This window comes from Choristoneura fumiferana, chromosome 16 (genome assembly GCF_025370935.1).
Source record: "Choristoneura fumiferana chromosome 16, NRCan_CFum_1, whole genome shotgun sequence".
NCBI classification, from domain to species: domain Eukaryota; kingdom Metazoa; phylum Arthropoda; class Insecta; order Lepidoptera; family Tortricidae; genus Choristoneura; species Choristoneura fumiferana.
Genome location: NC_133487.1, coordinates 15,413,626 through 15,440,141, shown reverse-complemented (window position 1 = coordinate 15,440,141; position 26,516 = coordinate 15,413,626). Strand labels below are relative to the sequence as shown.

Below are 26,516 nucleotides of genomic sequence, written 5' to 3'. Positions count from 1 at the left end.
TAGATCTGAAATTGGGTAAATTTACATTATTACTCATTTTGTGGAGTAACTCTTGAAAGCGGCTTGCTGATTTCACCAAGTTACAAGTTAGTTGAACGCAACCTAAGTGAACCCTTCTTCTTCTCATTTAAGATATGGCTTTTCTGTGCTAATTAATAGGACAATTTCGCCAGTGTCAAAGTAAACTCTCTTTGAGAGGGACGTTGTACGGTGATTGTAGTTTTTGCAACTTGATAGTAAAATTCCAGAATTCACGTGGGGACAATTTGCGCATTAAAAATGCCAGACACGAGAGCAATATAGAATATTGTAAATCGCCGCATAAAAAAAACACTCAAAATTATACTTCAACTAGCCAAAGAAGCAGAAATAGCAAAATCAGATATTGTCTATATCCGCAATGTTCGAATGCTATAAATCGAATCCTAAGTGAAGGGAGATTAAAGTAACGTATTTCTGTAACTTAACCTTTACATTAATTTGATTAATAAACTAACATTCAGACTTTGTTAACTTTCTAACTAAATTATAATTGCCAGAAATGTACAGCAAAGTAAATTGACAAGTAGTTAATTATCAAAGTATCCGTCGGCTGTCATTTACACTTACTTGTCAATTTACTTTGCTGTACATTGCTGGCAATTATAATTTTGTTAGAAAGTTAACAAAGTCTGCATTTTAGTTTATTAATAAAAAAAATGACATGGTTAAGTTACAGAAATTCGTTACTTTAACCTCCCTTAAAAAAGCCTGGCTGCCAGTAACACACTGTATGTCGAATAAGTTGGAAGAGAACCAATGTTTGGTAATTAGATTTAAGAAAGTTACCTAAACATTGTTATATTATTGCAACACCCTTACTGGGGTTGTACTGCTGTAACATGTATGTACTGTGTAATTTCATTAAATAAATAAATACATAATAAATAAATAAGTGTGTAATACAGATTTTACAGACATAAAACAACGAGATCTTATAAAAGTTCAGTTAATGCTAAATCAGGTACGAAATCCTAAAAAATGGTTTTTGAAAAGTATTGTTTTGTCTATCTTTCTTTCTTTGGTAACAAACAAAAACTAAAATCTGTCTTGAAGATACATAAGCCCATAATGAAACAAGTCGATAGTAAATTGCTGAAGGATCAGGGAACTCCTGAGCCCTCACCTTTCGTAAGCCACTAAAATAAATTTACGACCTTTCCGCCTCATACGTCATCTGCCACAAAAAGATTGTCTCAAAAGCAATAATAGTTTTACCTTTTATCACCTTATTTTGGTTGGAAAATTGAAGTTACTTTTATAGACGAGTTCATGAATAACTAACGCTCGCCGCTAAGAAGTGAAAAACATTTGCATCTCATCGTATATTTAAATTTTCTGCTTACCGAGGGGTCCACACGGAACTTTATTGAGTGATAATGTTTACAAAATATTTACATATATTTTTTTGCACCTAAAACTATTTATTAATAAGTACAACATAACACAGTACATATCAAAATAAATCAATACCTAATACTAAAACAACAAAAACAATTATGCAATAAAAAATATTACAAACATTTAAAATCTAAATGAAAAAAAAATAAATAATATAAACTACTCAATACCCGTCCGCATCGTACTTGGCCCAAACGTACCCATTACCCCAGCGGTATTGCCCCGTAGTATGGCCAACGAGACCCGCTGGACCAAGTACGACCCGGAACGGGGGTCGCCTCATCTGTCCGTTTGTTTGCATATATTTTATTAACAAATGGGTACCAAAATATTTTAAATTACATATTATTAAAAAAGTATAAATATTCATTAGGTTCAGAACAGAGAAGTAATTAAACAAAAAATGAAGCCAATTCGTTTCTACTTAATTAAGTAAAAATGTAGTTATTAAGGTAGACGGTTTTTTTTTATTTTTACAGTAAAATTAGTATAGTGGAGATCAAAAAGATTAATAATTTACTTATAATTTTGTTCATCACATACTCCACTAAACTTTCATAAAACGCTACTTTTTACGTAAATAATTACATTGAGATCAAAAGGCTCACTGAGAATTTTCACGAAGTCAGTCTCAGGAAAGGGAGTAAACATTATTTTTAATATCGGCTGCGTAATACAATTTTGCCCAGGCGTTCTTTGCAGAATGTAATAAAAAAGTTCCCGTAACATTTTATTGCGTAGACAGCGTGTACATACTTTTCGTCTTCTGTCCACACGTATGTTAGTTACATTGAGAACCTGGTTTTGGTTTATTTGCACAGAAAGATAATATAATGATAATTATTCTGGTGTTTGTTACCGAGAATTACACATTTGTTACTTTTGGTTGACTTGTCATAGGTTTTGTAGAAACGGGAGGCTCAGACAACAGTAGACGTTTAATGCACATTAGACCCTTCCTCTTCTTCTGTAAGTTGGTTTTAACGTTAAGAGGCTTACAGCCGCTGAAAATGTTAAAAGTGTAGAATTAGAAAGGGAAACCTGTTTCTATTCGTAGGTACGCAAAAAAATCTAAAAAAATGTGATAATCTTCAAGTCTCCAAAAATAAATCACCGAGTAGATACATTGATGTGTACATTAGGATTCAAATAAAAACATGTTTCAGTTCAATAATTTCGGGTCAGGGGTCAATTTATTCTTCCGTTGAATTCACAAAATCTCACTTATTCCTAGTGAGACCCAAAGAATAAACAATTTACCGGGTTCCAGGCACTTCAGAAGTTAAGGCATTCACGTTTTTAGAAAAGAAGTGATTGAGTGATACCGTCAGTCCATACCCAGCAAATGAACGCAAAAAGGTATTTTCAGATTGATTTATTTCGACTTGCGGCGATTTATTACAAAGTCAACAGTATTGAGACAAGTGACTGGGTCTGCCCGCTAGTTGTGCTTTCAAGCTCTATCTTTTTACTAGGGTTGTAGGCCATTAGGTATTCGAGCTTTTCAACAGCGTCATTTCCGTGGTAATATTTTTTTTGTATGGGTTGTAGAATTTGGTGATATTAATTATATTTTTACACGTCCTGTGCAAATCAGGAAACTGTGATTCTGTTACAGTTTCCAAGTTTTGTTCCTGCCATGTCAACCAAATTGTGCCCAAGAAAATCATATAGAATAAACGCACGTATAGTGACCCTGTAAGCGAAGCTTTGAGTTCATGGTTATTAAAGTAATAAAAAGTCAAAATTACAAACAATAGATTTGCTTCCAAAGTTGTGTTCCTAGTTCCTCGCTCGTTGTATATTATATCAAGGTAATTAAACCTCCGATACAATTTCGTAAAAGAATACGGGGGCGGAGGCGAAGTTCCGTGCCGTTACAACTCTATTTTTTATTGTGAATTATGAATAACATTTGTGGATGGAAGTGTCGTCCCAACGTTTTAACCAAATTGCTTCTTGGTTTTAAATTTGCATGGAACCCTCTTTGCGAGTCCAACTCTTACTTAACCAGTTTTCCAACTGTATTCAGTTTTTGATATGGATGTACTTTCTTATTATAAATATACCGACAACGATTATAAACGAGATTCTGTTTCACCATCACAGGCAAATGGCACACAACACTATAACGGTTCTTTGTTTTCAGGGAGCGAATGTGGACAAGCGTACGCTGGCAAGCGCTGAGCGCAAGCAGCGTACATTCAGCGACCGCTCACAGCTCAAGTACGCTAGGCGACTGGTCGTAAAGCTTGGCAGCGCAGTCATTACTCGAGAGGACGCCAACGGATTGGCATTAGGACGACTGGCATCCATTGTTGAACAGGTAAAAGTCTCTCCGTTGTCTAGGTCTGCGAACATTCAGCAAACGCTCACAGCTCAAGTATGCCAGGCGACTGATCGTAAAACTTGGCAGCGCCGTCATCACTGGAGAGGACGCCAACGGACTGGCATTAAACGACTGGCATCCATTTTTAAACAAGCAAAAGTCTCTTTGTGGCTCGGATCTGCTCTGTGGTCTTCGTATAAAATATTGACAAGCAAATGCTGCAGCATAATGCTGAGTCAATTCCTTTTCGACATCATCAAATGTTTTTATTTTCTGTAAATTGTGTATTATTTTAAGTTCGATCTCGAAATAAAGTTATGTCTATGTCTATGTCAAATACAGGCAAGCATGGAGCGCAAGCAGCGCACATTCAGCGACTGCTTATAACAAGCAAACAAAAGAGTATCTGACATTTCTCTCAGCTTAGTGTTAAACAGAAGACGATCGCAACTCTTTTTGATACAGAAGGGCCGTTGACATACTCGTGAGCAAAGAAAAGGATTAAAAAGTATTCAGGGATCTTTGCTCTTCGATGAGTTTCTAATAAATGATTTCAATATTTTGTCAGTAATTTATGATGTAGAATGTTTTTAAACAGCGCCTTTTGCTTAAATATATTTCTCTGTTTGTTTCCTTGTTTGCTTCAATCTCAGTTTAGATTGATTTGAAATTTAATACATGTACAGAGCTCCGATGCCAACGTGATAATTTAATGCCGCGAGCACCAAATACACGCATTAAACTTTCATGAATACTCTAAAAATTTAAAATTTAATCTAGTTTTGTTTTAACTCGCAGATTGTGCATTCAATTTAATTGTAAATTAAGGTTTCAGCCTCACTATTAATTGGATGACCAAAAAAAATAAATGTAAAATGTGTGTGTGTGTGTGTGTGTAAATGTGTGTATGTGGTTGATAATAAATGTAAAGTATACAAACTATTTACTTTATAGCACCACCCAACCCAACTGGATGATTGTTATGCAAAATAGAGTAAGCTGTGAAATGACGCCATAGCACAAATAGAGTTATTTATCGCTGTTTTATCGTGGCATAGTTTCATAAAAAATGTGATATTGCCAAATATTGAAATTTTAAAAGCTTTTAAAAAAATTGCATTATTATTTAGGTATGGGCGAAATTTTAGTACACGTCGGTTTTGCCCACGTTCAGTGATCGGGTTAACTTGAAATTTTGTACTCATACGTAGCTTGGATATAGCAAATACGGACAGCAAAGGTAGTGATCGGGCTGAACTTGAAATTTTGTACTCATACGTAGCTTGGATATAGCAAATACGGACAGCAAAGGTAGTGATCGAGCTGAACTTGAAATTTTGTACTCATACGTAGCTTGTATATAGCAAATACAGACAGAAAAAGTACAATCAGTAAAAAACGTTTTTTTCTCAGGTAGCAGAATGCCATCATGAAGGCCGGGAGACTATCATGGTGAGCAGTGGAGCCGTGGCCTTCGGGAGACAGAAGCTGACGCAGGAACTCCTCATGTCCATGTCCATGCGAGAAACGTTGTCACCCAACGATCACACGCGAGAGGTATTCCTGACCTACGAATAAATAATAAGTCAGGAAGCGTAACTCAGAAAAAATCCACACAAAAAATGGCCATACTTTAAACCAAAACGACTTATGATTAAAATATGAATCATTTTCGAGGTTGCAAATAGACGTGCTTGTTGATTGGTTAAAATTCAGAAACAAAGCAGGGATTGGTTTGCGCGGACATGGAAGGCCATTTTTCTAACGCAGTTACAATTCCTGACCTAATTATTAATTCGTAGCTCCTGACACCCTTTGACATAATTGGGTAGTTTTTATTCTATTTTTCACCACACTTGCTCGTCAATTGTTTTATTCCATGCCTGTACGCTAAAGGACACTGGCCTAAATTGTTCTCGCGGAAATAATGGATTAACGTATAGTTTTTTCTCCCAATAGTAGACTCCCTATAGTAGACGACTTGAAAAAAGTGACAATCAGGGGGGCTACTACGAAAATCGAAGTTCGTGTCGTATCGCTGACGCTAATATCATTTAATATGAGAGTGATAGGGACGGTACGATACGAACTTTGAATTTCGTACTAGCCCTCCTGTATTGACGGGTAGCCTTTAGTTTTATTCAGTAGTATTCTTAGCGTCTTTCTCTTGACGAGCTATGAATGATGAATGTTTAGACATTAAATTCTTAATTTTATTGTTTGCAATTTTTTCCTCTCAATGTTATGAAAATCATTGTGTGTGCCGTGTGGTGTCGGTCAAGAATTGCACCACCCCCTCTCTTCCCGTGGGTGTCGTAAGAGGTGACTAAGGGATAAACCGGAGGATGGGCAGCAGCGTCCTCCGCGAACTATCGGATATAACTGCGGTCGCCAACCCGCCTGCCAAGCGTGGCGACTAAGGCATTTTCCCCCAAGGTACAAGATATAAAACTAATGAATCCACACAATCAGCCCAGACCCCTAGTCCCGGCGGCCCTGCTATTCCTGGCTCCGGTAGCGGCCATGGTAACGGCGGGGCAGGGGGTGCTATAGCTAATCACCGGCAGAGGCCCGGCTACCAAAAACGACAACCTTTGGCCCTGGCAACATATAACTGCCGAACACTGCGGACCGATGAAAGGATACTGGAACTGGAGGAAGAATTGAGCAGGTTACGATGGGGAATCATAGGGTTATCAGAAGTCCGTAGAGAGGGGAGGACACGATAACTCTTAAGTCCGGTAACTTGCTCTATTTCCGGGAGGGCGAACACCAGTCCCAGGGAGGTGTCGGGTTTATCGTCCACAGGTCCCTCGTGAACAACGTGGTGAAGATCGAGAGTGTGTCGAACCGGGTAGCATGCCTTGTACTCAGAATGACCCAACGATATTCGTTGAAGGTCATACAGGTATACGCTCCGACCTCGACGCACTCCGACGATGAGGTGGAGGCTATGTATGAGGATATTTCCAGAGCCATGCATAGCTCCAGAACTCACTTCACGGTTGTTATGGGGGACTTTAACGCAAAGAACAAATTTTAAAATTGAACTTGCCGTTTAGTTCCCTGACGTTTATATTTGTTTTGTTTCCAGGATGGTAGTACACTGGACCCGCGAGCAGCCGCGGCTGTGGGCCAATCAGAGCTGATGTCCATGTACGATGCAATGTTCTCACAGTACAACGTCAAAATAGCGCAGGTAAGTACTTAATTACTTACATAATAGTAACCATTAAAAAAATATATGTGTCTTTTACTTGACTGCCCGCAGTAGTATGTTTTTCGAGCGTATGTCCTTTCTGTAGTCTAAATGGCTAGACGGATCTCAACATTATCAGGTATCATTAAATTCATCGTAACTATAATGATTTAAACTTTCGTGATTTTCACTCATAGTCAAAATACCACAAACGGGACTTATCACGCTAAAACACACGGATAATATTTACCTCGACGTTTCAACCACATTACAGTGGCCGTCACGAGTAACCTCCATCGTAACTGATAAAGGTATGATTTTATTGATCACCTAATAAATGCATTTTCGGCGACCTAATAAATATTATTTGTTCCTAAAATAGTAGATCTGTCACCTAAATTGAATCATCAAATAATATTAAAACAGTTACCTAAATATTATTTAAAAATTACTCTGAAATAATATTGATCATCAAATATATTGGGTTCCAAAATAATATAATGTGTCACTAAAACTGAATCACCAAACAATATAGAAATGGCTTCCTAAAAATAATTATAATCACTAGAAAATAATATTGATCATCAAATAATTGAACTGAAATTTGACCATAATGATATGTACAATGAATTAAGTAATAATAGTAATGTCTTCTCACAAATTACACCAATTGACCCAGCCCCAAACTAAGCAAAGTTTGTTCTATGGTTGCTAAACAACGGGTAGACATCTAGACATACATACATATATGCTTAAATAGATACAAACATCCAAGACTCAAGTACCTACCTACTATAAACATTTATATTCATCATACAAGTATTAGCAAAAAATGTTCAGTTGTGGTGTCGCAGTTCTACCTAAAACTCCTTCCTCGCTTCGCTCGTCGTCGTATCAAACCAGACCTGCCTTAGTAGAATAGGTAGATAGAAGCATCGAATTAAGGAACTGGTCTATTTATTAGGTGACAGATCTATTATTTTGGTGATATTATTTTGAGGATCAAACTATAATTTAGGATACAAGTTTAATCTGATGACTCAGACTCTGAGACTACTTAGAGACAGATTTGATTAATTTGATGACTATCGCAGTTTAGTGACAAATCTAAATTTAAGTGACAGAAAATATAGTTCATGAAGAACTATAAATTGAAATTAATTGTTTTTATTAACAATTTATATTGCTACAGGTTGAATTTCCAACTAAGAATTCGTAGACTCGAAAATAATGTTGCTTAGAGCCATTTTTCGTAGCTTTTTACCGCGGCTTCGCCCGCGTGGAAGTCTGTTATCGCGCGCTGATTCCTCGGGAACTGTGCATTTTCCGGAATAAAAAGTAGCCTATGTCACTCTCTGGCCCATTAACTATCTCTATGCCAAAAATCACGTCCATCCGTCGCTCCGTCTCGACGTGAAAGATGGATAAACATACATACAAACACACAAATATATAAACACACACACTTTCGCATTTATAATATTAGTATGGATTTTCTACGACTTCGAAGTATCTCTTAAATGTATTTTACTTGCTTTATTGATCGAGAACATTTTAATTAGCAATTACATACAGCTTTCATTTGAGCTGCCAATAATTAACGAGTAATCAAGTTACCATTACTGTAAATTAAATCAAACATAAGAATAAATTTCTAATCCAAACTGTTTTAATTAAGCTGAAGGTTAACGAATGAATAAATCTCAGAAGATACTTGTAAAATATCTTTTTACATTTTAATAAGTGAACTGTCTAGACATTCTTAAATAGAAGGCTTAAATTAAAAAAAAAAAAATTGAAAATGTTCCTTACAAAGAACAGATTAAGATAAAACGAGGGCATTTGCTTTTTGTCTAATGAGTGACTTTCGACCAATTTATAATTACTTTGTAAAATTTCATTCGGTAATTGTCTCATGATTATTTGCCGCTAGATTTATTAATTCTTATTCTGATGGGACCAGCTGTAAAGTATTTTACTAACATAACTAAATTAATAAGAAATTTTCAGTGTGCCTATGTTTGTATTTTTTTATACAGCTGGATCTTGGAAATACTAGACTGTTTTTATCCCGATATCCCCACGAGAATGAGATACGCATGTAAGTATTGTTATGCCAAGTCTGTGTGCGAGTTTATGTTAGAACAATTAATATTATGCTAATTAAGGAAGAAAATGAGATAATAAGGATTAATAAGTGTAGCCGCAAATAATCGCAGTAAAATAACTTAAACGAATTTTACACAACTATTAAAAAAAACTTTAAGAACTTTGCGGATGGTACCTACTTATTTTTTCATCAAAATAAATAGAAGAAGTTATTCTTCTTTTTGAAGCCGATTTATAAAGTAGGTAGTTCTCTGTCTTAAACCATAAAAATTACCTACATTCTCAAAACTTCTGAAGTACTATTTGGAAACCACTTATACAATGTAGGTACATATTTAAAAGCTTTAATTAAATCTGCATGTAACGATTATTCCAAGATTAGTGGTAATTTTATTTTTAAAAACTGAATCTTTTGACATCTTTTGGATCCTTATTTTAAAAATTTAATGGTCTCCTGGTAGTGGGTAACAAAAAGTAACACACAGTAATAACACATTTCTCATAGAAACTGCCACGTTATTAAGACGAATACATGTGTGCGTGCTCAAATAGGGTCCTGAGTAAGCATGTCACGGACTCCAAAGATGTTCCACAAAACACCTCGCCAATGTCAAGGCATGTCTTATATATTCTACAGGGTGGGTGTGCGAATGATTAAATTAATAACAGAAACATAAATAAGTTTTTGTAAAAATATACATGCTGTTTTAATCACTGTACTTTCGTTGTCAATTAAACTACAAATTCGTACAAATTTTTAAGTCCATTCGGTCATTAGAAGTGAAAGAAATTCGATTAATATTTGTTCTTGAACATACGAACATTGCAAATTGTGTAAAACCCTGCAAATAACAAGTCACAATAATTAAACTCGTATGACATTAGAGAACTTGTAATAAAGAGAGAAACTGTCCAAATTTGTTAAAGGTAAATTAAAAAAATGATTTACGAAGAGTTTTAAAAAAGTGGTCTAAATTTTTTTTTTCAATACAAACAAAGGACTATAAAAATCAATTCTTTGATGTCATCATCATCATCCCAGCCTATATACGTCCCACTGCTGAGCACAGGCCTCCTCTCAGAACAAGAGGGCTTGGGCCGTAGTTCCCACGCGGGCCCAGTGCGGATTGGGAACTTCACACGCACCATTGAATTGCTTCGCAGGTTTGTGCAGGTTTCCTCACGATGTTTTCCTTCACCGCAAAGCTCGTGGTAAATTTCAAATGTAAGCCGTGGTGGCCTAGTGGTTTGACCTATCGCCTCTCAAACAGAGGGTCGTGGGTTTAAACCCCGGCTCGCACCTCTGAGTTTTTCGAAAATCATGTGCGGAATTACGTTTGAAATTCTTTGATGTAACTCCAATTAAAATGGAATTCCAATCAATTGTGAAGTATCGTGGATACAAATTACATGTCATCCTATATATCACGCCACGTGTACAAATACGCGTTAGGAATACAAATTTACAGCAATTAAACAACATACCTATGACACGAGTTTCGTTTACAATTTTAAAGCAAATGTTTATGAAGCACGAAAAGAGCCTTATAAGCGTTCGTGTGGCGCGTAATTATAATATTTTGTAGGCTTTTTCCTTTGACGACATTTTGCAGTTTGAAGATGAACATTTTGTGACATCATCATCATCATCCGTCCGTCCGTATACGTCTTACTGCTGGGCGTAGGCCTCCTCTCAGAATGAGAAACTTAGGATTATAGTTCCCACGCCGACTAGGTACGGATCGGGAATTTCAACCCCACCATTCAATTGCTTTGTGGGTGTATCTAAATGCCCACGATGTTTTCCTTTACTGGAAATCTAATGGTAAATTTTATGGGAATATGAATTCCGAAAAAACTCTGCCCTGGTTTGAATTTCTGATCCTCTGCTTGAGAGGTTATAGATCAAACCACTAAGCTACCACGGCTTCAAATAAAACCTAAGCAACATAATATTTAAGCTACGTTAGTCTATTTAGCTAACACGTCACGCAACTGGTTTAATTTGTTAGTTAGTTGCGAATAGGTAATTTGCATGTGTATAATCCAGGTTTAATTTGCAAGTAATTGTTTTAATTAAATTAGATGTGATAAAGTGCAACACCATCAATAGTATTGTAAAGATTAAGGTAGACGTCCCAATGCCGGTCATAAGATGTATGGCTTATAAAATAAATGAGATTAAAAAAAAAAAAAATGCCGGTCGCTCTCCCAGTGGTTGTTATCATTAATTTTATGTTAATATAGATCACTACACTGCACCATTGGGCGTTTTAGTTTACTTTTATGAATTACTAGCTTTTGGCCGCGGCTTCGCCTGCGTGGAATTCGGCTATCGCGCGCTGTTCCCTCGGGAACTGTGCATTTTTCAAAGATAAAAAGTAGCCTATGTCACTCTGGCCCATAAACTATCTCTATGCCAAAAATCACGTCGATCCGTCGCTCTGTTTCGGCGTAAAAGATGGACATACATACAAACATACATACTTTCTCATTTATAATATTAGTATGGATGATCCTCATCAACTATTGTCTGCCATATTTTAAGAGTCTTGTTCCTGTGGTAGGCTCTTGTACTTGTATTATCTGTCAGTCACTCAGCCACTTTGTTATTTTATAGATTCCATGTCGCAGTGAACTCCATGAAACTTCCAAAGCCCTACAACGTAACATGACTAATGTAACAAGAACTGTTGTTCGTGCTCGGGAGAAAATGTATTATGTATCCTCCCTTATACTATGTATTCGGATATCAGAGTAGGTAGATGCATAATTAAGTTTGTGCAATCACACACACGCCTCTGCGTCGGTAATAGTTAGTCGCTAATTGAATACCTACTTCAATCGAGCTATAGGGAACAGTTGTTTTCGTTTTCAAGAGTAGTGAAGTAACTGGCTGGCATTAATAAAAGATACGTCTATATTATCTAACACTATAGTAAAATAGTACAATCTTTGAAAATGCTGAATTGATTTAACAACGATTCTTTAGCTTTTTTGTATGTTAGAGAAAAACGGGTGGGTGGATCACCTGATGGAAAACAATCACAGCCATCCATGGAATGTAAAGTAAGCAAAATTATGGGTGCGTTACTGGATTATTGGAGAAAAAAGAAGGCTCGTTTTTATAGAATCTGAAGTTGTATCAGCCTGAAAATATTGGCACTGCTGGCTGTTTCCAAAGTTTGACCGCTAATATATACAATAAACGGCAACATTACTAAGTAGTCCAGATGAAAAAAGGATACATTTTATCCCGTTAAAAATGCAAAGTCCCCATTTGCGGGACGCAGATGATTGGCGGCAGCTACGACGGCAACAGCTAGTATGTATACCAGAAACAACTAACTAAATACCTTTCCAACGCCACCCAACGCACAGTAGGTACACAGGGTTCGCCGCGGTGAACTAAGACAAGCTCTTCTTATTATTACGATTCATAAGTATCTTTGCGGAGTTCATATTATAATTGGTAAAGGAGGAGCAAGCTTAAAAGTTGTAGTTCAACGTTCTTCTGAGTTATTTATTCCCTTAAATCGAAAAAAAAAACTCCTGGGCTGCCTGCGTTCGGACCTTCATCAGCTGAGGCCTTATTGTCTAACACTTAAAATCACAATCGTTTTCCCCACTTCTTTCTATCACACGGTATAAAATGGAGGTAGAAAGAGATGGTAAATGCGATCACGAATGTCAGAGCGTTAAGCCGTGTTTAGACTTGCAAGAAAAATTGTGCAAGTTGCATTACATAGCGGCGCTCGATTGACCACTACAATTCATTGGCTTTGTAATGCAACTTGCACGATTATTCTTGCAAGTCTAACCTTGGCTTTACACAATATGGCCACGCCACAGGTAGTCACAATACATTACGTCATGTTTAAAAAAAACATTAAGATAATGAAGTCCATTTTCAGACCATGCTGCGGCTTTTAATGGGGGTTGTGCGTAAACAAACAAATAATTAACTCCCGGAAATGAATGACTCGGCAAAACCATGAATGTGCAATTAACCGAAATGCACAAAATGCTTTGTTTTCCCTCTTGTTTTTTCCGGATTGGCTTTAGTAATCTTTATTTATGTGGTACGACGAATGTAGTGCGAGTTATTTTGGGTCATTGTTCGAGCGTTTGTTCAGTAGGTATGATTTTCGTGGGCGTATTTTTGTTGACACGGTAGAAAAATCTGTTACAGTTTCCAGGTTATCCAGTAGAAGTACAGGATGTCTAAAAAATTAACAAAAATCTCATCATATTCTACAGCCCATTCATAAAAAAGTGACCACGGAAACGAAACGATTGAAACCCATTACCCATTTTACAGTCGGATTATGGATTAAAAATGGTCGAAGAAGTGTGTTTGTAATTTTGGTCACGACTTGACTAAGCCTAACTTAATTTACTTGGTGTTTATTTTATTTTAAATTTTATTTTTCTACATAATTATGAAATTGAATTTAATGTCCTATTGCCCCGTTGTGTAACGTATTTCATTTTCATTCATATTTCATTCATAGTCTAATAACATTGAAAAAAAAAACCTTAAAATCAAACTTAAAAAACTAAAATTTATACATATATTTATATTTTTAATTTGTAAAAACACTTCAAAATACCTATTTGTAATTAAGATAGGTACTAGGCTAACAGAACTTTAATTTACAAATCCCACTTTTGTCCTCAGGTGTTAGTCACCAAACCTGACTTCTACAATGAAGAAACTCGGAAGCATCTCTTCGCCACATTATCGGAGCTGATCTCACTGAACATTGTGCCTATTATCAACACAAATGACGCAGTGAGCCCTCCTATGTTCGTCCATGACGACACTGTCGTACCAGGCACTGGGAAAAAGGTAGGCTAAAGCCTCACGAGTATACACTGACTTTAATCCAAAGCGAAACATTTCCCTGTTGATGTTTTACAGATTTTTTTAAATGGACGGACTAGTAACCCTTGCAATATCATGGATATAAAAATAACTAGTTCCTCAATTAGAAAAAATAGTGGTCACATATTTTTTTTCAATACATTTGCTCGAAGAATTCCCTTTTAAAGGATGTATACACGGCTTGTAAGTTAATTTTATAAATATTCAAAACTGAATTTTAATAAATTTCCACCTTTTTTATTTTTCGCAGTAAAATATAGTAAAGTATAAAAATCGCAGTGGCTGAACGCGTGGAACCTTTGCCTGATAATTTTAGTTAACGTAATTAAAAACAAAACTTACGCTTGCGCATTACGGACGCGCCATTTTTGTAAAACTGCGTTGTTTTGTTTTTATTTTTCAATTTTGTGTTTTTAATTTGGCTATTTTCTTACAAATGTATTGAAAAACGTCGTATGATACACGGTTGGCGCGGTTTTACAAGCTCGTGACGATTTTATCACTTGTCAATTCATTAGTAAAACCTTACCAACCTCGTATCACAAATAACTATTCTTTTGTTAATAAAACAAAAAAATAATAAGATAAAACACGTCGGTACTGGCCCGTGACGTCACAATATGGTCTCGTGCAGCGGTAGAAAAACCGCAAGAAATTATTTTTTCAGAGAAATACTACGAAGTACAAATTTATGGATAATAAATGGAACTGCAGTTTCTACAATATACATATTATATTACGTATTTATCTCCCAATAATAAAGTCCCAAACGTTTCCCAAACTTTCGCTGCCACACATTTTTCAAGTTAAAAATTAAGAAATTACACCCTTGTTGTTGGCACTTGTCTTACTCTACCTTACAAAAGTTATCAAAAGATAGTTTAACATATGATTATGTTGTAGCAAGTACCTATAAAACTGTAGCTATATTCCTAAACCAGATTGTTATCTATGAATCAACTCACTCGCCATTTTCAAAGAGAAACGTCTGAAGGAATTATGAAAGATAAGAAGTCTTCCTTGGTAAAAGTGCTTGGAACTTCTGCGGATGCTGTAGGAAAAACTTGACGGCCCGTTTAAATTGTGTTTTCTTTCACTTAAGAGCTTGATAAGGGTTTTTACAAGGGTGCGGTGTATTTTGTTACATTAGAACTCTTCGATAAAACACAATGTTTTGAAGAGAGAATCTTCGAGAAGTTTCGCATAATGCTTGCCTTATTTTCACTGGGAATTCTGTTCTTTTATTCATTGTCTGCTGGCGAGGACTCTTTATTTTATTTCTGAAGTTTTTAATGGTAAAGCCGTCTTACGTATTCTTTTGTTGGAAATTTAAAGATTTTGATTTAACGCGATAATTTGTGAAGCGTTCGAGATTTTTTTTTGATAGAAGATCTTCTTGTCTGCTGTTTAATATTTAATGAACTATCTTTATTTTTTATTTTTCTTAGGGTATTGGCCTGAAGGACAATGACAGTCTTTCAGCATTGTTGGCGGCCGAAGTCCAAGCTGACCTGTTAATCATGATGTCAGACGTGGATGGAATCTACAACAAGCCCCCTTGGGAGGACGGTGCACGCATACTGCATACTTACTCAGCAAAGGACAAGGATACTGTGGAATTTGGGACAAAATCCAAGGTAATGCAGTATAACAAACCACCAAAAAAAAAAAATTAATTAAAGAAGGAACGCCTTAAGCTTAAATGCACGCAAAACTGGAACTGCTTGTTTACATCTTCAGGGTGTTAAGAAATTCCTGTACCATAATTAAACCCATATTAAGACTACCGATTACTAATACGATACAAGTGGAAAACGTAAAAATTCGAAAATAAAAAGATTGAAGATAATTTTAAAGATATTGTATTGTATGGAGATAAAGTCTTATTGTGACACATCACCATCATCCCAGCCTATATATACGTCCCACTGCAGGGCACAGGCCTCCCCTCAGAATGAGAGGGCTTGGGCAGTAGTTCCCACGCGGGCCCAGTGCGGATTGGGAACTTCACACACACCATTGAATTGTAAAGCTCTTCCGTAAAGCACTTCCATAAAAAACTATTTTTTTTATTTCAATATAGGTACCTGCTAAGCTGGCAACGTTGCATTTTTGTTAGTTTTTCTCGATTATTCCATAAAAATTGGAAGAAAATTAAAAATGTGGTCTGATAGAATAGAACTCTTCTTAATATATAAGTAAAAAACGAACAAATGTTTATTAACGGTTTTTAAAGAAAATAAAAGTCTATCACGAATACACACATTATATTATAGACACATTAACTTATTTATATATTAAGAACAGTTATATCATACCACATTTTTAGAGTTCCAGAGCCAAAATGGCAAAAACGGAACCCTTATAGTTTCGTCAAGTCCGTCTGTCTGTCTGTCCGTCCGTCCGTATGTCACAAGCATCTTACTCGAAAACTACAAGATGTATATCAATGAAATTTGGAGTACAGATTATGTCTTGTCAAAGCCGTTATTTAGTTTTGTAGTTAAATTACAAAAAATAAATATTTATAGGGCGGGGCACTCCATATACATAACATAAATTGTTTTTTTTTTTGTAACTCGCATCAATGTGTTAGTTCGACTCTTTTGAAAAGATAAAGGTTTCTCAAAAACTTTTTTGATTAAGTGAAGATTTCCGGAAATAATCGCTCCCAAAGTAGCAAAAATTGTGCCCCCCCTCCCTCTATCTTGTAAACCGTTTGTCCAAAAAATATGCAAAAAATATGGTAAGGTAAGGCTTAATAAATACTTTCAACGAAAATTGGTTTCAACATGATCGGATACACCGTTTTTGAGTTATTGCCGAAAAACTGCGCTTCTCAACAAAAAGACGTAAGAGTCGTGAAGATACGCTCTTTTTTTGGTAATAAATTTCAAGTAGTAAGTTTTTTAATTGTGTTATAACGCACATAATATTACTTGTTTTTTTTTCGTAGTGGCTACGGAACCCTATCTTGGGCGTGTCCGACACAGTCTTGACCGGTTTTTATTATTATTATTTTTTTATGGAATAATACATAAAACTAACAAAAATGCACCGTAGCCAGCTCAGCAGGGACAGCAGGTATAAACGCACTTAATGTGGGTTAAATACCTACCTACTTACAGGTTTTTTTTTTAAATCTTTGTTAATTTTTTTTAATGGTTCACGGTTATTTAGGTACATTAAATATATTTGTTATGAGATCTTTCACCCGCAGATTCTTTAGTCTCCCATGATCACGATGGGTGTGACTGCTTTGAGATATCAGTTGAACTTTTTTTTAACATGTGGTACTGTACGACGACTTACGAAGGTGCGGCGCTGGCGGCAAGCGGCGTGACCGTGCGCGGAGGTTGCGTGGCTCGAACTGGTGCGGCGACGCAGCGCGGCAGAGAGCGGCGCGGGCGTCGGTTAGCGGAGCGCGGGGGGAAACGCGCGAGAGGTGTTTTCCAAAGCTTTAAACCCTGCTGCTGTCTATGCTGCTGGTATGCCGTGTGGTATTAAGTTCGCCTCAAACAAGGTTGCCTACGACCCTCGAGTATAACGCTATGCCCTCAAAAAGTAAAATTAAATAGCTCAGAGATGTATTCGTCTGGCCTAAAGATCAATCGTTCCGATTTTCATGCTTTTAACACCATTTGCAGCATTTTTGGGCGTACCGCTAGCACTAAACGACAACGGTTTACTTTCACGATTCTTGTTACTACGGCAACGCAATAAATAAATATCTTAGTTAGGCTTGAAAAAAGTTACGGTAACAATTTGAAAGGAAAACGTTTGCTCGCACAACGCCGACTATTGATTGTAAACGAAGTTAACACGTCATCTTGAGAGCCGAGGCCTACCTCGTACCCTAGTACGAGTACGTCACCGTTCTTAGACAGTGCCCTCTATTCTTATTTAAACTTTATTATCCCACGGGAAGGCATTACCGGGATATCAAAAGTATCTTATGCCTCATTGCAGATATTTGTCTATCTGTACGCCAAGTTTCATGTCAATCCGTTCAGCTGTTATTGCGTGATTGAGCAACAAAAATCCAAACATTTATAATATTAAGTAGGAAGGATTTCCATCATAATACAACTAATTATAATTTAATTTGGCTATAAATTTTTTTTTTTTAGGTTGGAACGGGTGGTATGGATTCCAAAGTAAACGCGGCGACATGGGCTATGGCCCGTGGTGTCAGTGTCGTTATCTGCAACGGTATGCAAGAAAAAGCCATCAAGACCATAATCAGTGGAAGGAAGGTTGGAACCTTCTTTACTGATTGCCCTGCCCCAACAACATCTTCTGTAGACGTTGCCGCTGAGAACGGTAAGATTTAACTTAAACTTTTGCAAATTCTCAATATCATTTTGAATAAAAATAGAAAACAAACTAGACAGGTTGCAGACTAAAAAGTTTCCCTCTTTCAGCTCGTTCGGGAAGCAGAGTCCTACAACAGCTTTCGCCAAGCGATAGAGCTGCAGCAATCCACACTTTAGCTGATCTCTTAGTAGACAAACAAGACATGATATTAGAAGCAAATTCTAAAGATTTAGAAGAAGCAAAGAAGAATGGTGTAGCTAAACCGCTTCTCGACAGACTTAAGTTAAGCCCCGCAAAATTGAAGACACTAGCAATTGGATTGAAACAAATTGCTGATTCTAGCTATGAAAACGTTGGCAGGGTTTTAAGGAAAACAAAGTTGGCCGAGAACTTGATACTTCAACAAGTAACTGTACCAATTGGTGTACTACTAGTCATTTTTGAATCAAGACCAGATTCGCTACCGCAAGTAGCTGCCTTAGCTATGGCTTCGGCGAACGGCCTTCTGCTGAAAGGAGGCAAAGAAGCTGCTCACTCTAACAAAGCACTCATGGATTTAGTTAAGGAATCTCTACAAACGGTCGGCGCTCAAGATGCGATATCTCTAGTATCAACCAGGGAGGAAATTAGCGATTTACTATCGATGGATAAACATATTGATTTGATCATCCCGCGTGGGTCATCTGAATTAGTTATGAATATTCAGAAGCAATCGCAACACATTCCCGTGCTAGGTCACGCAGAAGGAATCTGTCATGTGTATGTAGACAAAGACGCAGATCCGGCTAAGACTTTGAAGATCGTGAAGGATGCCAAATGCGACTACCCAGCCGCTTGCAACGCTATGGAAACTCTTTTACTTCACGAGGATCATTTATGTAGCTCTCTATTCACGGATGTCTGTAACGTTTTGAAGAAGGAAGGCGTCAAGATTAACGCTGGCCCTAAACTCTCCAATCACTTGACTTTCGGCCCATCGCCGGCTAAATCTATGAGGCACGAGTACGGTTCTTTGGAGTGCTGCATTGAAATCGTTAAGGATCTCGATGATGCTGTAGACCATATTCATAAATACGGAAGCTCCCATACTGATGTCATTATCACTGAAAACGGTGAGTTCTAATTATTATTTATCTTCTTCTCTAATAGTTTTTATCATACTTGTCCATTCTGTATCACAGATCAATTTGGAATCGGTTGTTTACTGGAGGTAATTACTGTGTGCAGTCAAGTCAAAGTCAAAATATCTTCAATTTAGGTTATAACAAGCACTGAATGTCAAAAAAACTACTACCGGTTCGGAAAAACTTTTATTGAGAAGAACCTCAACGAGGTATATACTTTTTTTTAAACAGATTTACAATATTATTAAATGATATCTTTAATCACAAGTATTTAACACAACTTCATTTTTAACTTTCTTCTTTTTAAAATTTGGAGTTGCAATAAAAAATACAAAAAGACTCCAAAAGCAAATCTTACACGATTTGACTGAAACAACTACTATATACCTAGTATTTATTTTGCTTGGTGCGGAAATTGTACATAAAGCAGTAAAGATAATATTATTATGACTATTATTTCAAGGTAAGATAAGACGATGTTTGCTGAAGCACGATTTTGTTCAGTTTGTTTGCGTCTGATTTAATTGTAGTTTTTATGTTTGAATTGTCTGGAAATTATAAAACCGTCAGTATTTATGTTATCAGGTTTGTATTCATGTTTTGTAATGGAGATCGCAAATGTTCGAATTTTGTTTGAATAGGACCTAATGGTAAGCAGTGAGCAGTGGTTTCATCAAATGATCAATGTGTCAGACAAAGACAAAATAAGGTTTAAATTGCGTAAACTTTTGCCAGTGCCAGTGGGCTTTCCCTTTTTCGGTGACAACTGATGTCATCACCATACAATTTATTGTGATTTTGCTTGTATACTGTTGGGACCGTTAATAAATCATTTTTCTTTCTTTTTCTTTCTTTTGTAGATTCTAATCAATTCACGAACTTACTAGTACTCCAAGACCGCAAAGTGAGCTGCAAATTAATTACTTTGCGACTTGCTTTATCCACTTGTTTGGCGCCAGACCAATTGGATTTAATTCATGGATTACCTTCGCAGAAAAATGTCCAACTCGATTACATTTGTATAACAGTATTTTTTTGCATTTATTACAGATGCAGCAGCAAAACTTTTCTTACATTCCGTAGACAGCGCGTGTGTTTTCCATAACGTTTCTTCGCGTTTCGCAGACGGCTTCCGTTTCGGCCTAGGTGCCGAAGTTGGCATTTCCACTGCTAGAATACATGCCAGAGGTAAGTTCTACAATTGCTGCTCAACTTAGTACGAGTAATAAGTATTATATGCGCAAAAGTTTACGTGTGCATGTATGTGTTTGTTATTTTTTCATGCACAAGGGTGGGGCTGAGTTGTGTAAATAGCTGGATCTTGGGAATGTTAATGTTTGCACGGATTTTCTTCAAACAAAGTAAATAAAGACCACGATGCAATTTCGGGACGAAGATTCAGTAACATCCTGCAATTTCTATCGAACTGCTGGATCTAATATTTCCACGTGCGAAGTCTAGTAAAGGCTAGTAAGCTAAAGTTTGGATGTTTATTAGTCAATCACGCAAAAGTGGCTCAACGTAGGTACATATATAAATTAAATTTGACACATACTGAATGAACACCTAGTTTTAAAATTGCATGGTTCCCGCGGGACTACGATATACCAATTCTTCGCAGCCTGAATTGGGAGCAACATAATATAGTATGTTAATATTATAGTATAGTTTGAAGTTGGGTGAGTTGGCCAGCTCTTTAAACTATTGATTTGCTTTAGGACCTGTTGGAGTTGAAGGTCTCCTCACCACCAAGTGGATCCTTGAAGGCACAGATCACACCGCCGCAGAGTTCAATGAAGGCAAAAGGACTTGGTTGCACGAAAAAATGCCGATCAATTGACTAAAAGAGACATTCACCAATAAATTGTATAAGAGAGTTAAGAGATTCATAGTCAAAATACCATAAACGGGACTACTCGTCTACTCGTGACCACGGCAACTGTAACGTTGCCGAAACATCGAGGTAAATATGACTTGTGTAAAAATAGCGTGATAAGTCCCGTTTAGGGTATTTTGACTATGATTGAGAATTACGAAAGTTTAAAACGTTAAGTTAAGAAATTATTTTTTTATAGGTTAAAATTTTGAATAAAATGAGCTACTTGTAAAATGGGTTAATAAATTGTTGACATTTGAAGATTTGTTTTGCTGTGTTATAAATTAAGCGGTTTAATGCATCAAAATATTATTTTTTTTCAGGTAAAAATGGATCAAAGATTGTAAATAAATATTTCTCTCTCGTTCTCTGATTACTTAAAAGCTCATATTGGTACCATTTTCCTCTCTGTAATGGGACGCAAAGCTGGGTATGTGTATAAATATCGCTTGGTAGCAAAGTTACCTGCTCCATAGAATCCTTCGCTAGCTCTGGTTGCAATACAAGCACACTAGAAGTAGGTAACATTGCTGGTCCTCATTTAATGGTTTCAGACGACCAGATAGCCTAGTGGTTAGAGAACCTGACTACGAAGCTTGAGCTCCCGGGTTCGATTCCCGTGTCGGGGCAGATATTTCTATGAAAAATACGAATGTTTGTTCTCGGGTCTTGGGTGTTTAATATGTATTTAACTATGTATCTATCTATAATTATATTTATCCGTTGCTTAGTACCCATAACACAAGCTTTGCTAAGCTTACTTTGGGACTAGGTCAATTCGTGTGAATTGTCCCGTGAAAAAATATATATTGACATTTAATTTAATCTCATTGCTGGCATTTGTAATTTATCATTGTTTACTTATATTTTTTCGATTATATTTTGTAAGCAAAAGCGTGTACGCCTGAAAAGGTAAGGTTTTAGCGAGACTTAATCGTAAAAGTGCAATTATTGAACATCTATGTACAGTACACCTGAATTCTTCACAATAAATTGAATTGAATCGTTAAATTGATTCATAAAAGTACCTATTTCGATACAGCACCTAAAAAAAAATCTTACTTAAGCATCATCAATTTCCTTAAGATCGTCAATCTATATCGGATGCTTAAATCAATCGACTGCCCGCTGTATCGGAAAACCCCTTAAAGCTGACTGTCACGAGAGGTTCCAATATCCTCTTAGCTCCTGGTCATTATTTAACATTAGCGTCGTTCCCGATCAGCCCTGATTTACGAGATCCCCCGACCCCACTTAACACCAACTTTCTTTCATTCTTTACTGCAAAAAGTCACGCACGGAACAGAATATAGAGCCTTCGGTCTCATTTACTTCAAACAGAACTTGCCCAATTAGTAACCAACTCTTTAATTCTCTGTCTTTTGTTTATCTTAATTAAGGTAATAAAGTTTAGTGTTATCGGGCGCCTTCTTTTGCCGGCGTCTTCTAATTAACTTTGACAAAAGTTTGGAAACAATAAAGAACAATTTCAGAGTTGGTAGACTTATTCAAAAGCGGGAGAAGAATTGTTTTGGTTTGATATCGAATATTGTGCAAAATGTTGAGGGAATTTTCTGGCATGCTGGCATCCGTTGACACCGGGCGCGGATGTTTTGAAGCTGTCGGAATCGTTAAAACAGCAGTAAAATGTTTAAAAAGGTTACAACGAGCTCCATTATCGTTAAATTCTGAGAAAAAGAGAAAGGGTAGTGCGAGATAGCACCTGAGCGGACGCGAAATTAATTGCTCCAACGATTTTAATTCTAAACAAATAATACAATACTGCGTGTGCGTGAATATTAGTGCAAAATAATTGTTAATAAACATAGCCATTGTTTTGTGTAAGAAACTGGACATTAAACCTTCAGTCCTTTTGTGTTTTAAGCTATTACTAGATCAGTGGTTATTTGTTTACCCTCGTCGGGCTCAATTAGAACGTTATTTATATTACTTTCATATCAAAATGCCACCTATAAATAACAACACGGTCACAAAGTCCTGCGCGGGTTGTCACCTAGCAATCAAAACTAGACTGTTTCTTTGTTGCTCGAATTTGAAGTGCAAGAAAATGTATGATCTGGACTGTGCTGGATTCAGTGAAAAACAAATCAAGCAAATGGATATAAGCAAGCGAGCTGAGTGGAGGTGCCCGGAATGCCAGAACAAGCTACCCAAAGTCGGCAACATAAATACACCTGTGAGGGCTGGACTCTCTTCGCCTCCAGCTGGAACTAACCAGCGGCAGACGCCGCCGGACCAGGACAACCAGCTTCAGGATGGACCCGAAATCTGCGATGCACACAGCTATGACTTCGATAAGTTGAAAAGTGATCTGTCTGCAACCTTTCAAACTATGATTGACGGGTGTATGGAGAAGCTTTATGCAAGGATCGACTCAATCTCGCTCACTTTCTCTGATTTGAGTATGCGTATGGATGCTGTTGAAGAGCGGGTCTCCGCTATAGAATTAACACTCAATCAGGAGTCCCACGACAAGCCGAGTGAATTAGTGAACACCATTGAACAGCTCAAGGTACAATTAAACAACTGCGACCAAGAATTTCTGCTCAATGACGTCGAAATATCGGGAATACCGGAACGCAGCGGAGAGGACCCTGTTAACCTAGTGACACTAGTTGGTAGCAAACTTGGGGTTGCAATACAGCGACAAGATATTGTCAGTGTGAGGAGAGTGGGTGCACGGCGTGTCAGCGGCGACTACGAGCGTCCGCGGGTGCTGGTGCTGCGCGTGGAGCGGCGACAGATGCGCGAGCGGCTGCTGAAAGCGGCGCGCGAGCGGCGCGGCGCTAACACCAAGGGGTTCCAACTACCTGGCGAAGATAACGAACAAAGCTGCCACTTCTATATTAATGAACGGCTTACGAAATTAAACAGGAAACTTCTTGCTTTATCCCGGCAGGAATCTAGACGCCTGGAGTGGCGTCACCCGTGGACGCGCGATGGCGTCGTTTATGTGCAGTGTAGCCAAAAAGACTCCCCGCGCCGCATTCGTACGGAAGCAGACTTACACCAGGTTTTTGTTTCGGAGCCAACTGGGAATGTTTAGTATATTTTATTTCGTATACGTGTATATTAATTAAAACTGCATACTCAATCGTTATCTACAACTTCTGTTTTTACTTATATGTTTACTACTGGCCTAGATTAGACAATGTAACTTTTTCGCATGTTTTTTATAAATCTAAGACTAATGTTGGGTCAGCCTCTGTGCTCTTGTTGTGGACGGATTATTGCGCAACTTGTCGTCTATATTATATTTTTTATAACCAATATTGTATTAACTATGTAATAAGCACGTTTCTTGGAACATTTATTTATTTAAAAATAATTATGATATGGTATTTGCATTTTCGTGTTATTATTTTATTAGTATCTTTTATAGTATATACAAGGTGGCTGGCGGCACTTCTAACGGTATTATGCCTCAGTTACTCTCACTCAAATATGCATTGCAAATATTTGCAATTAAATCGGGAAAATAATAGGCAGATATATGTGGCTTCACCGATATACTTTCTCAATTCCACTCATTATGACTGGCGCCACGCGTCTCACCTAAGTTTGTACCAGCTTCATTGTAAATATTGCGAAATTTCATTCGCCTTTGTTCTTCAGTTTATTAAAGATAAAAAAATAACTCTTGGGCTTCTAAACCCCGGCTCACTTGGTAACAGGCATAATGAGTTCGTTGCAGCCATGGGACGTTATGATGTAGATATCATGGCCATATGCGAGACCTGGTTGAGAGCCGGTCACGAAGCGCGCGCTCCGGCGCCGCCGGGGTACCGTTTACGGCATGTGCCGCGCGACGCGGCGGGCGGGCGCGCGCGGGGCGGTGGCGTCGGTATGTATCTCCGGCGCGGCATCACCGCGCGACGGCTTCAGCACCCCAATGCCCCATTGGTTGAGCAGATGTGGCTCGGTCTTACTATCAATGGTCTGAGATTAGCCGTAGGAACTGCGTATCGGCCTCCCTGGTTTGATATTGACACATTTCTGGATGCTCTTAGTGATTCTTTAACTTCGTTTGCTATGTTCGATTACATTATTTTATTAGGGGATTTCAATATTAATATCTTAAATGAACAGGAATCAAACACTAAGAAGCTAATAAATTTCTTGAATTACATGCACTTGTCACAGTACGTAACTGAACCGACGCACTTTACAGATCATAGTGAGACTCTTATCGATGTTATATGCTGTAATAGGACTGTCTCTAACGTGACCGTAAACTACATTCCTGACCTTAGCAGCCATGCATTCATAACTTGCCAAGTAAATATAAAGAAAATAAAACCCCCCCCTAAAGTGCTTATATACAGGCCTATTAAAGATATTGATATCAGCAGTTTTGACACCACAATTAATAACATTGACTGGGAAAAACTGGGGATGGGCGGCGTCAATGATATGGTGGCGCAGTTTAATTATTGTCTAATGAACATCTTTGATATATACGCGCCCTTAAAAAAAGTACACATTAAAGAAAGCACTTATCCTTGGATTACTTCTAATATTAGAGAAATGATGCGATTAAGAGACCTAGCCCATGCCAAATATCGCCGTACTAAGTTGGATAGTCACAAAAAATATTACAAAGATTTGAAAAACCTAGTGAACGTGTCACTTTATCATGAGCAGTCTGCCTACATCCAATATCATATAAATAGAAATATAAACAACCCCAGCAAGCTCTGGAAAAATATTAAAAATAACTTAGCCAACTTCAAATCAAAAGATGTAGAATTACCCGCACATCTCAATGATCCTAATCATATTAACTCGCACTTTCTGAATATTCCCGGCAACAATGTAGTGGAGATGTGTCATATATTAACTTCCTCGAATCTAACCGATATGGCTCTGCTGTGTTTAACCTCAAACCTGTCAATGAAACAATTGTTGCCAAAATTATTAAATCAATATCGACAAATGCTTCAGGGGTCGATGGTATATCTTTAGACATGCTGCTATTGACGCTTCCAAGAACATTAGCCATAGTCACAAGCATAGTTAACAAATCAATAGAAACAAATGTGTTTCCCGAACTGTGGAAGATAGCGACTGTTAAACCTATCCCGAAAACGCCTAATCCATCCGATTACGGAGAGCTTAGACCAATCAGCATACTGCCTCTCCTGTCTAAAATACTTGAGAAGATTGTGTGCATTCAACTAACCGATTTTCTTGAAATTAATAAATATACTTCG

At 37.3% G+C, this 26,516-nt stretch overlaps 1 protein-coding gene across 3 annotated transcripts in view; it reads left to right on the top strand.

The window, feature by feature from the left end:
* Window positions 1-21,543, top strand: part of P5CS (Delta[1]-pyrroline-5-carboxylate synthase) — a 45,588-nt gene extending 24,045 nt beyond the window's left edge. For all 3 annotated transcript variants that reach the window (XM_074099631.1, XM_074099629.1, XM_074099630.1), the window contains exons 2-10: window positions 3,590-3,766; window positions 5,183-5,326; window positions 6,864-6,968; window positions 13,759-13,929; window positions 15,414-15,602; window positions 18,096-18,288; window positions 18,390-19,394; window positions 20,457-20,594; window positions 21,125-21,543. In XM_074099631.1, coding sequence (XP_073955732.1) covers window positions 3,590-3,766; window positions 5,183-5,326; window positions 6,864-6,968; window positions 13,759-13,929; window positions 15,414-15,602; window positions 18,096-18,288; window positions 18,390-19,394; window positions 20,457-20,594; window positions 21,125-21,246 — 2,244 coding nt within the window. In that variant the 3' untranslated portion in view covers window positions 21,247-21,543. The remainder of the gene's footprint in view (window positions 1-3,589; window positions 3,767-5,182; window positions 5,327-6,863; window positions 6,969-13,758; window positions 13,930-15,413; window positions 15,603-18,095; window positions 18,289-18,389; window positions 19,395-20,456; window positions 20,595-21,124) is intronic.
* The last annotated feature ends 4,973 nt before the right edge of the window (window positions 21,544-26,516 follow it).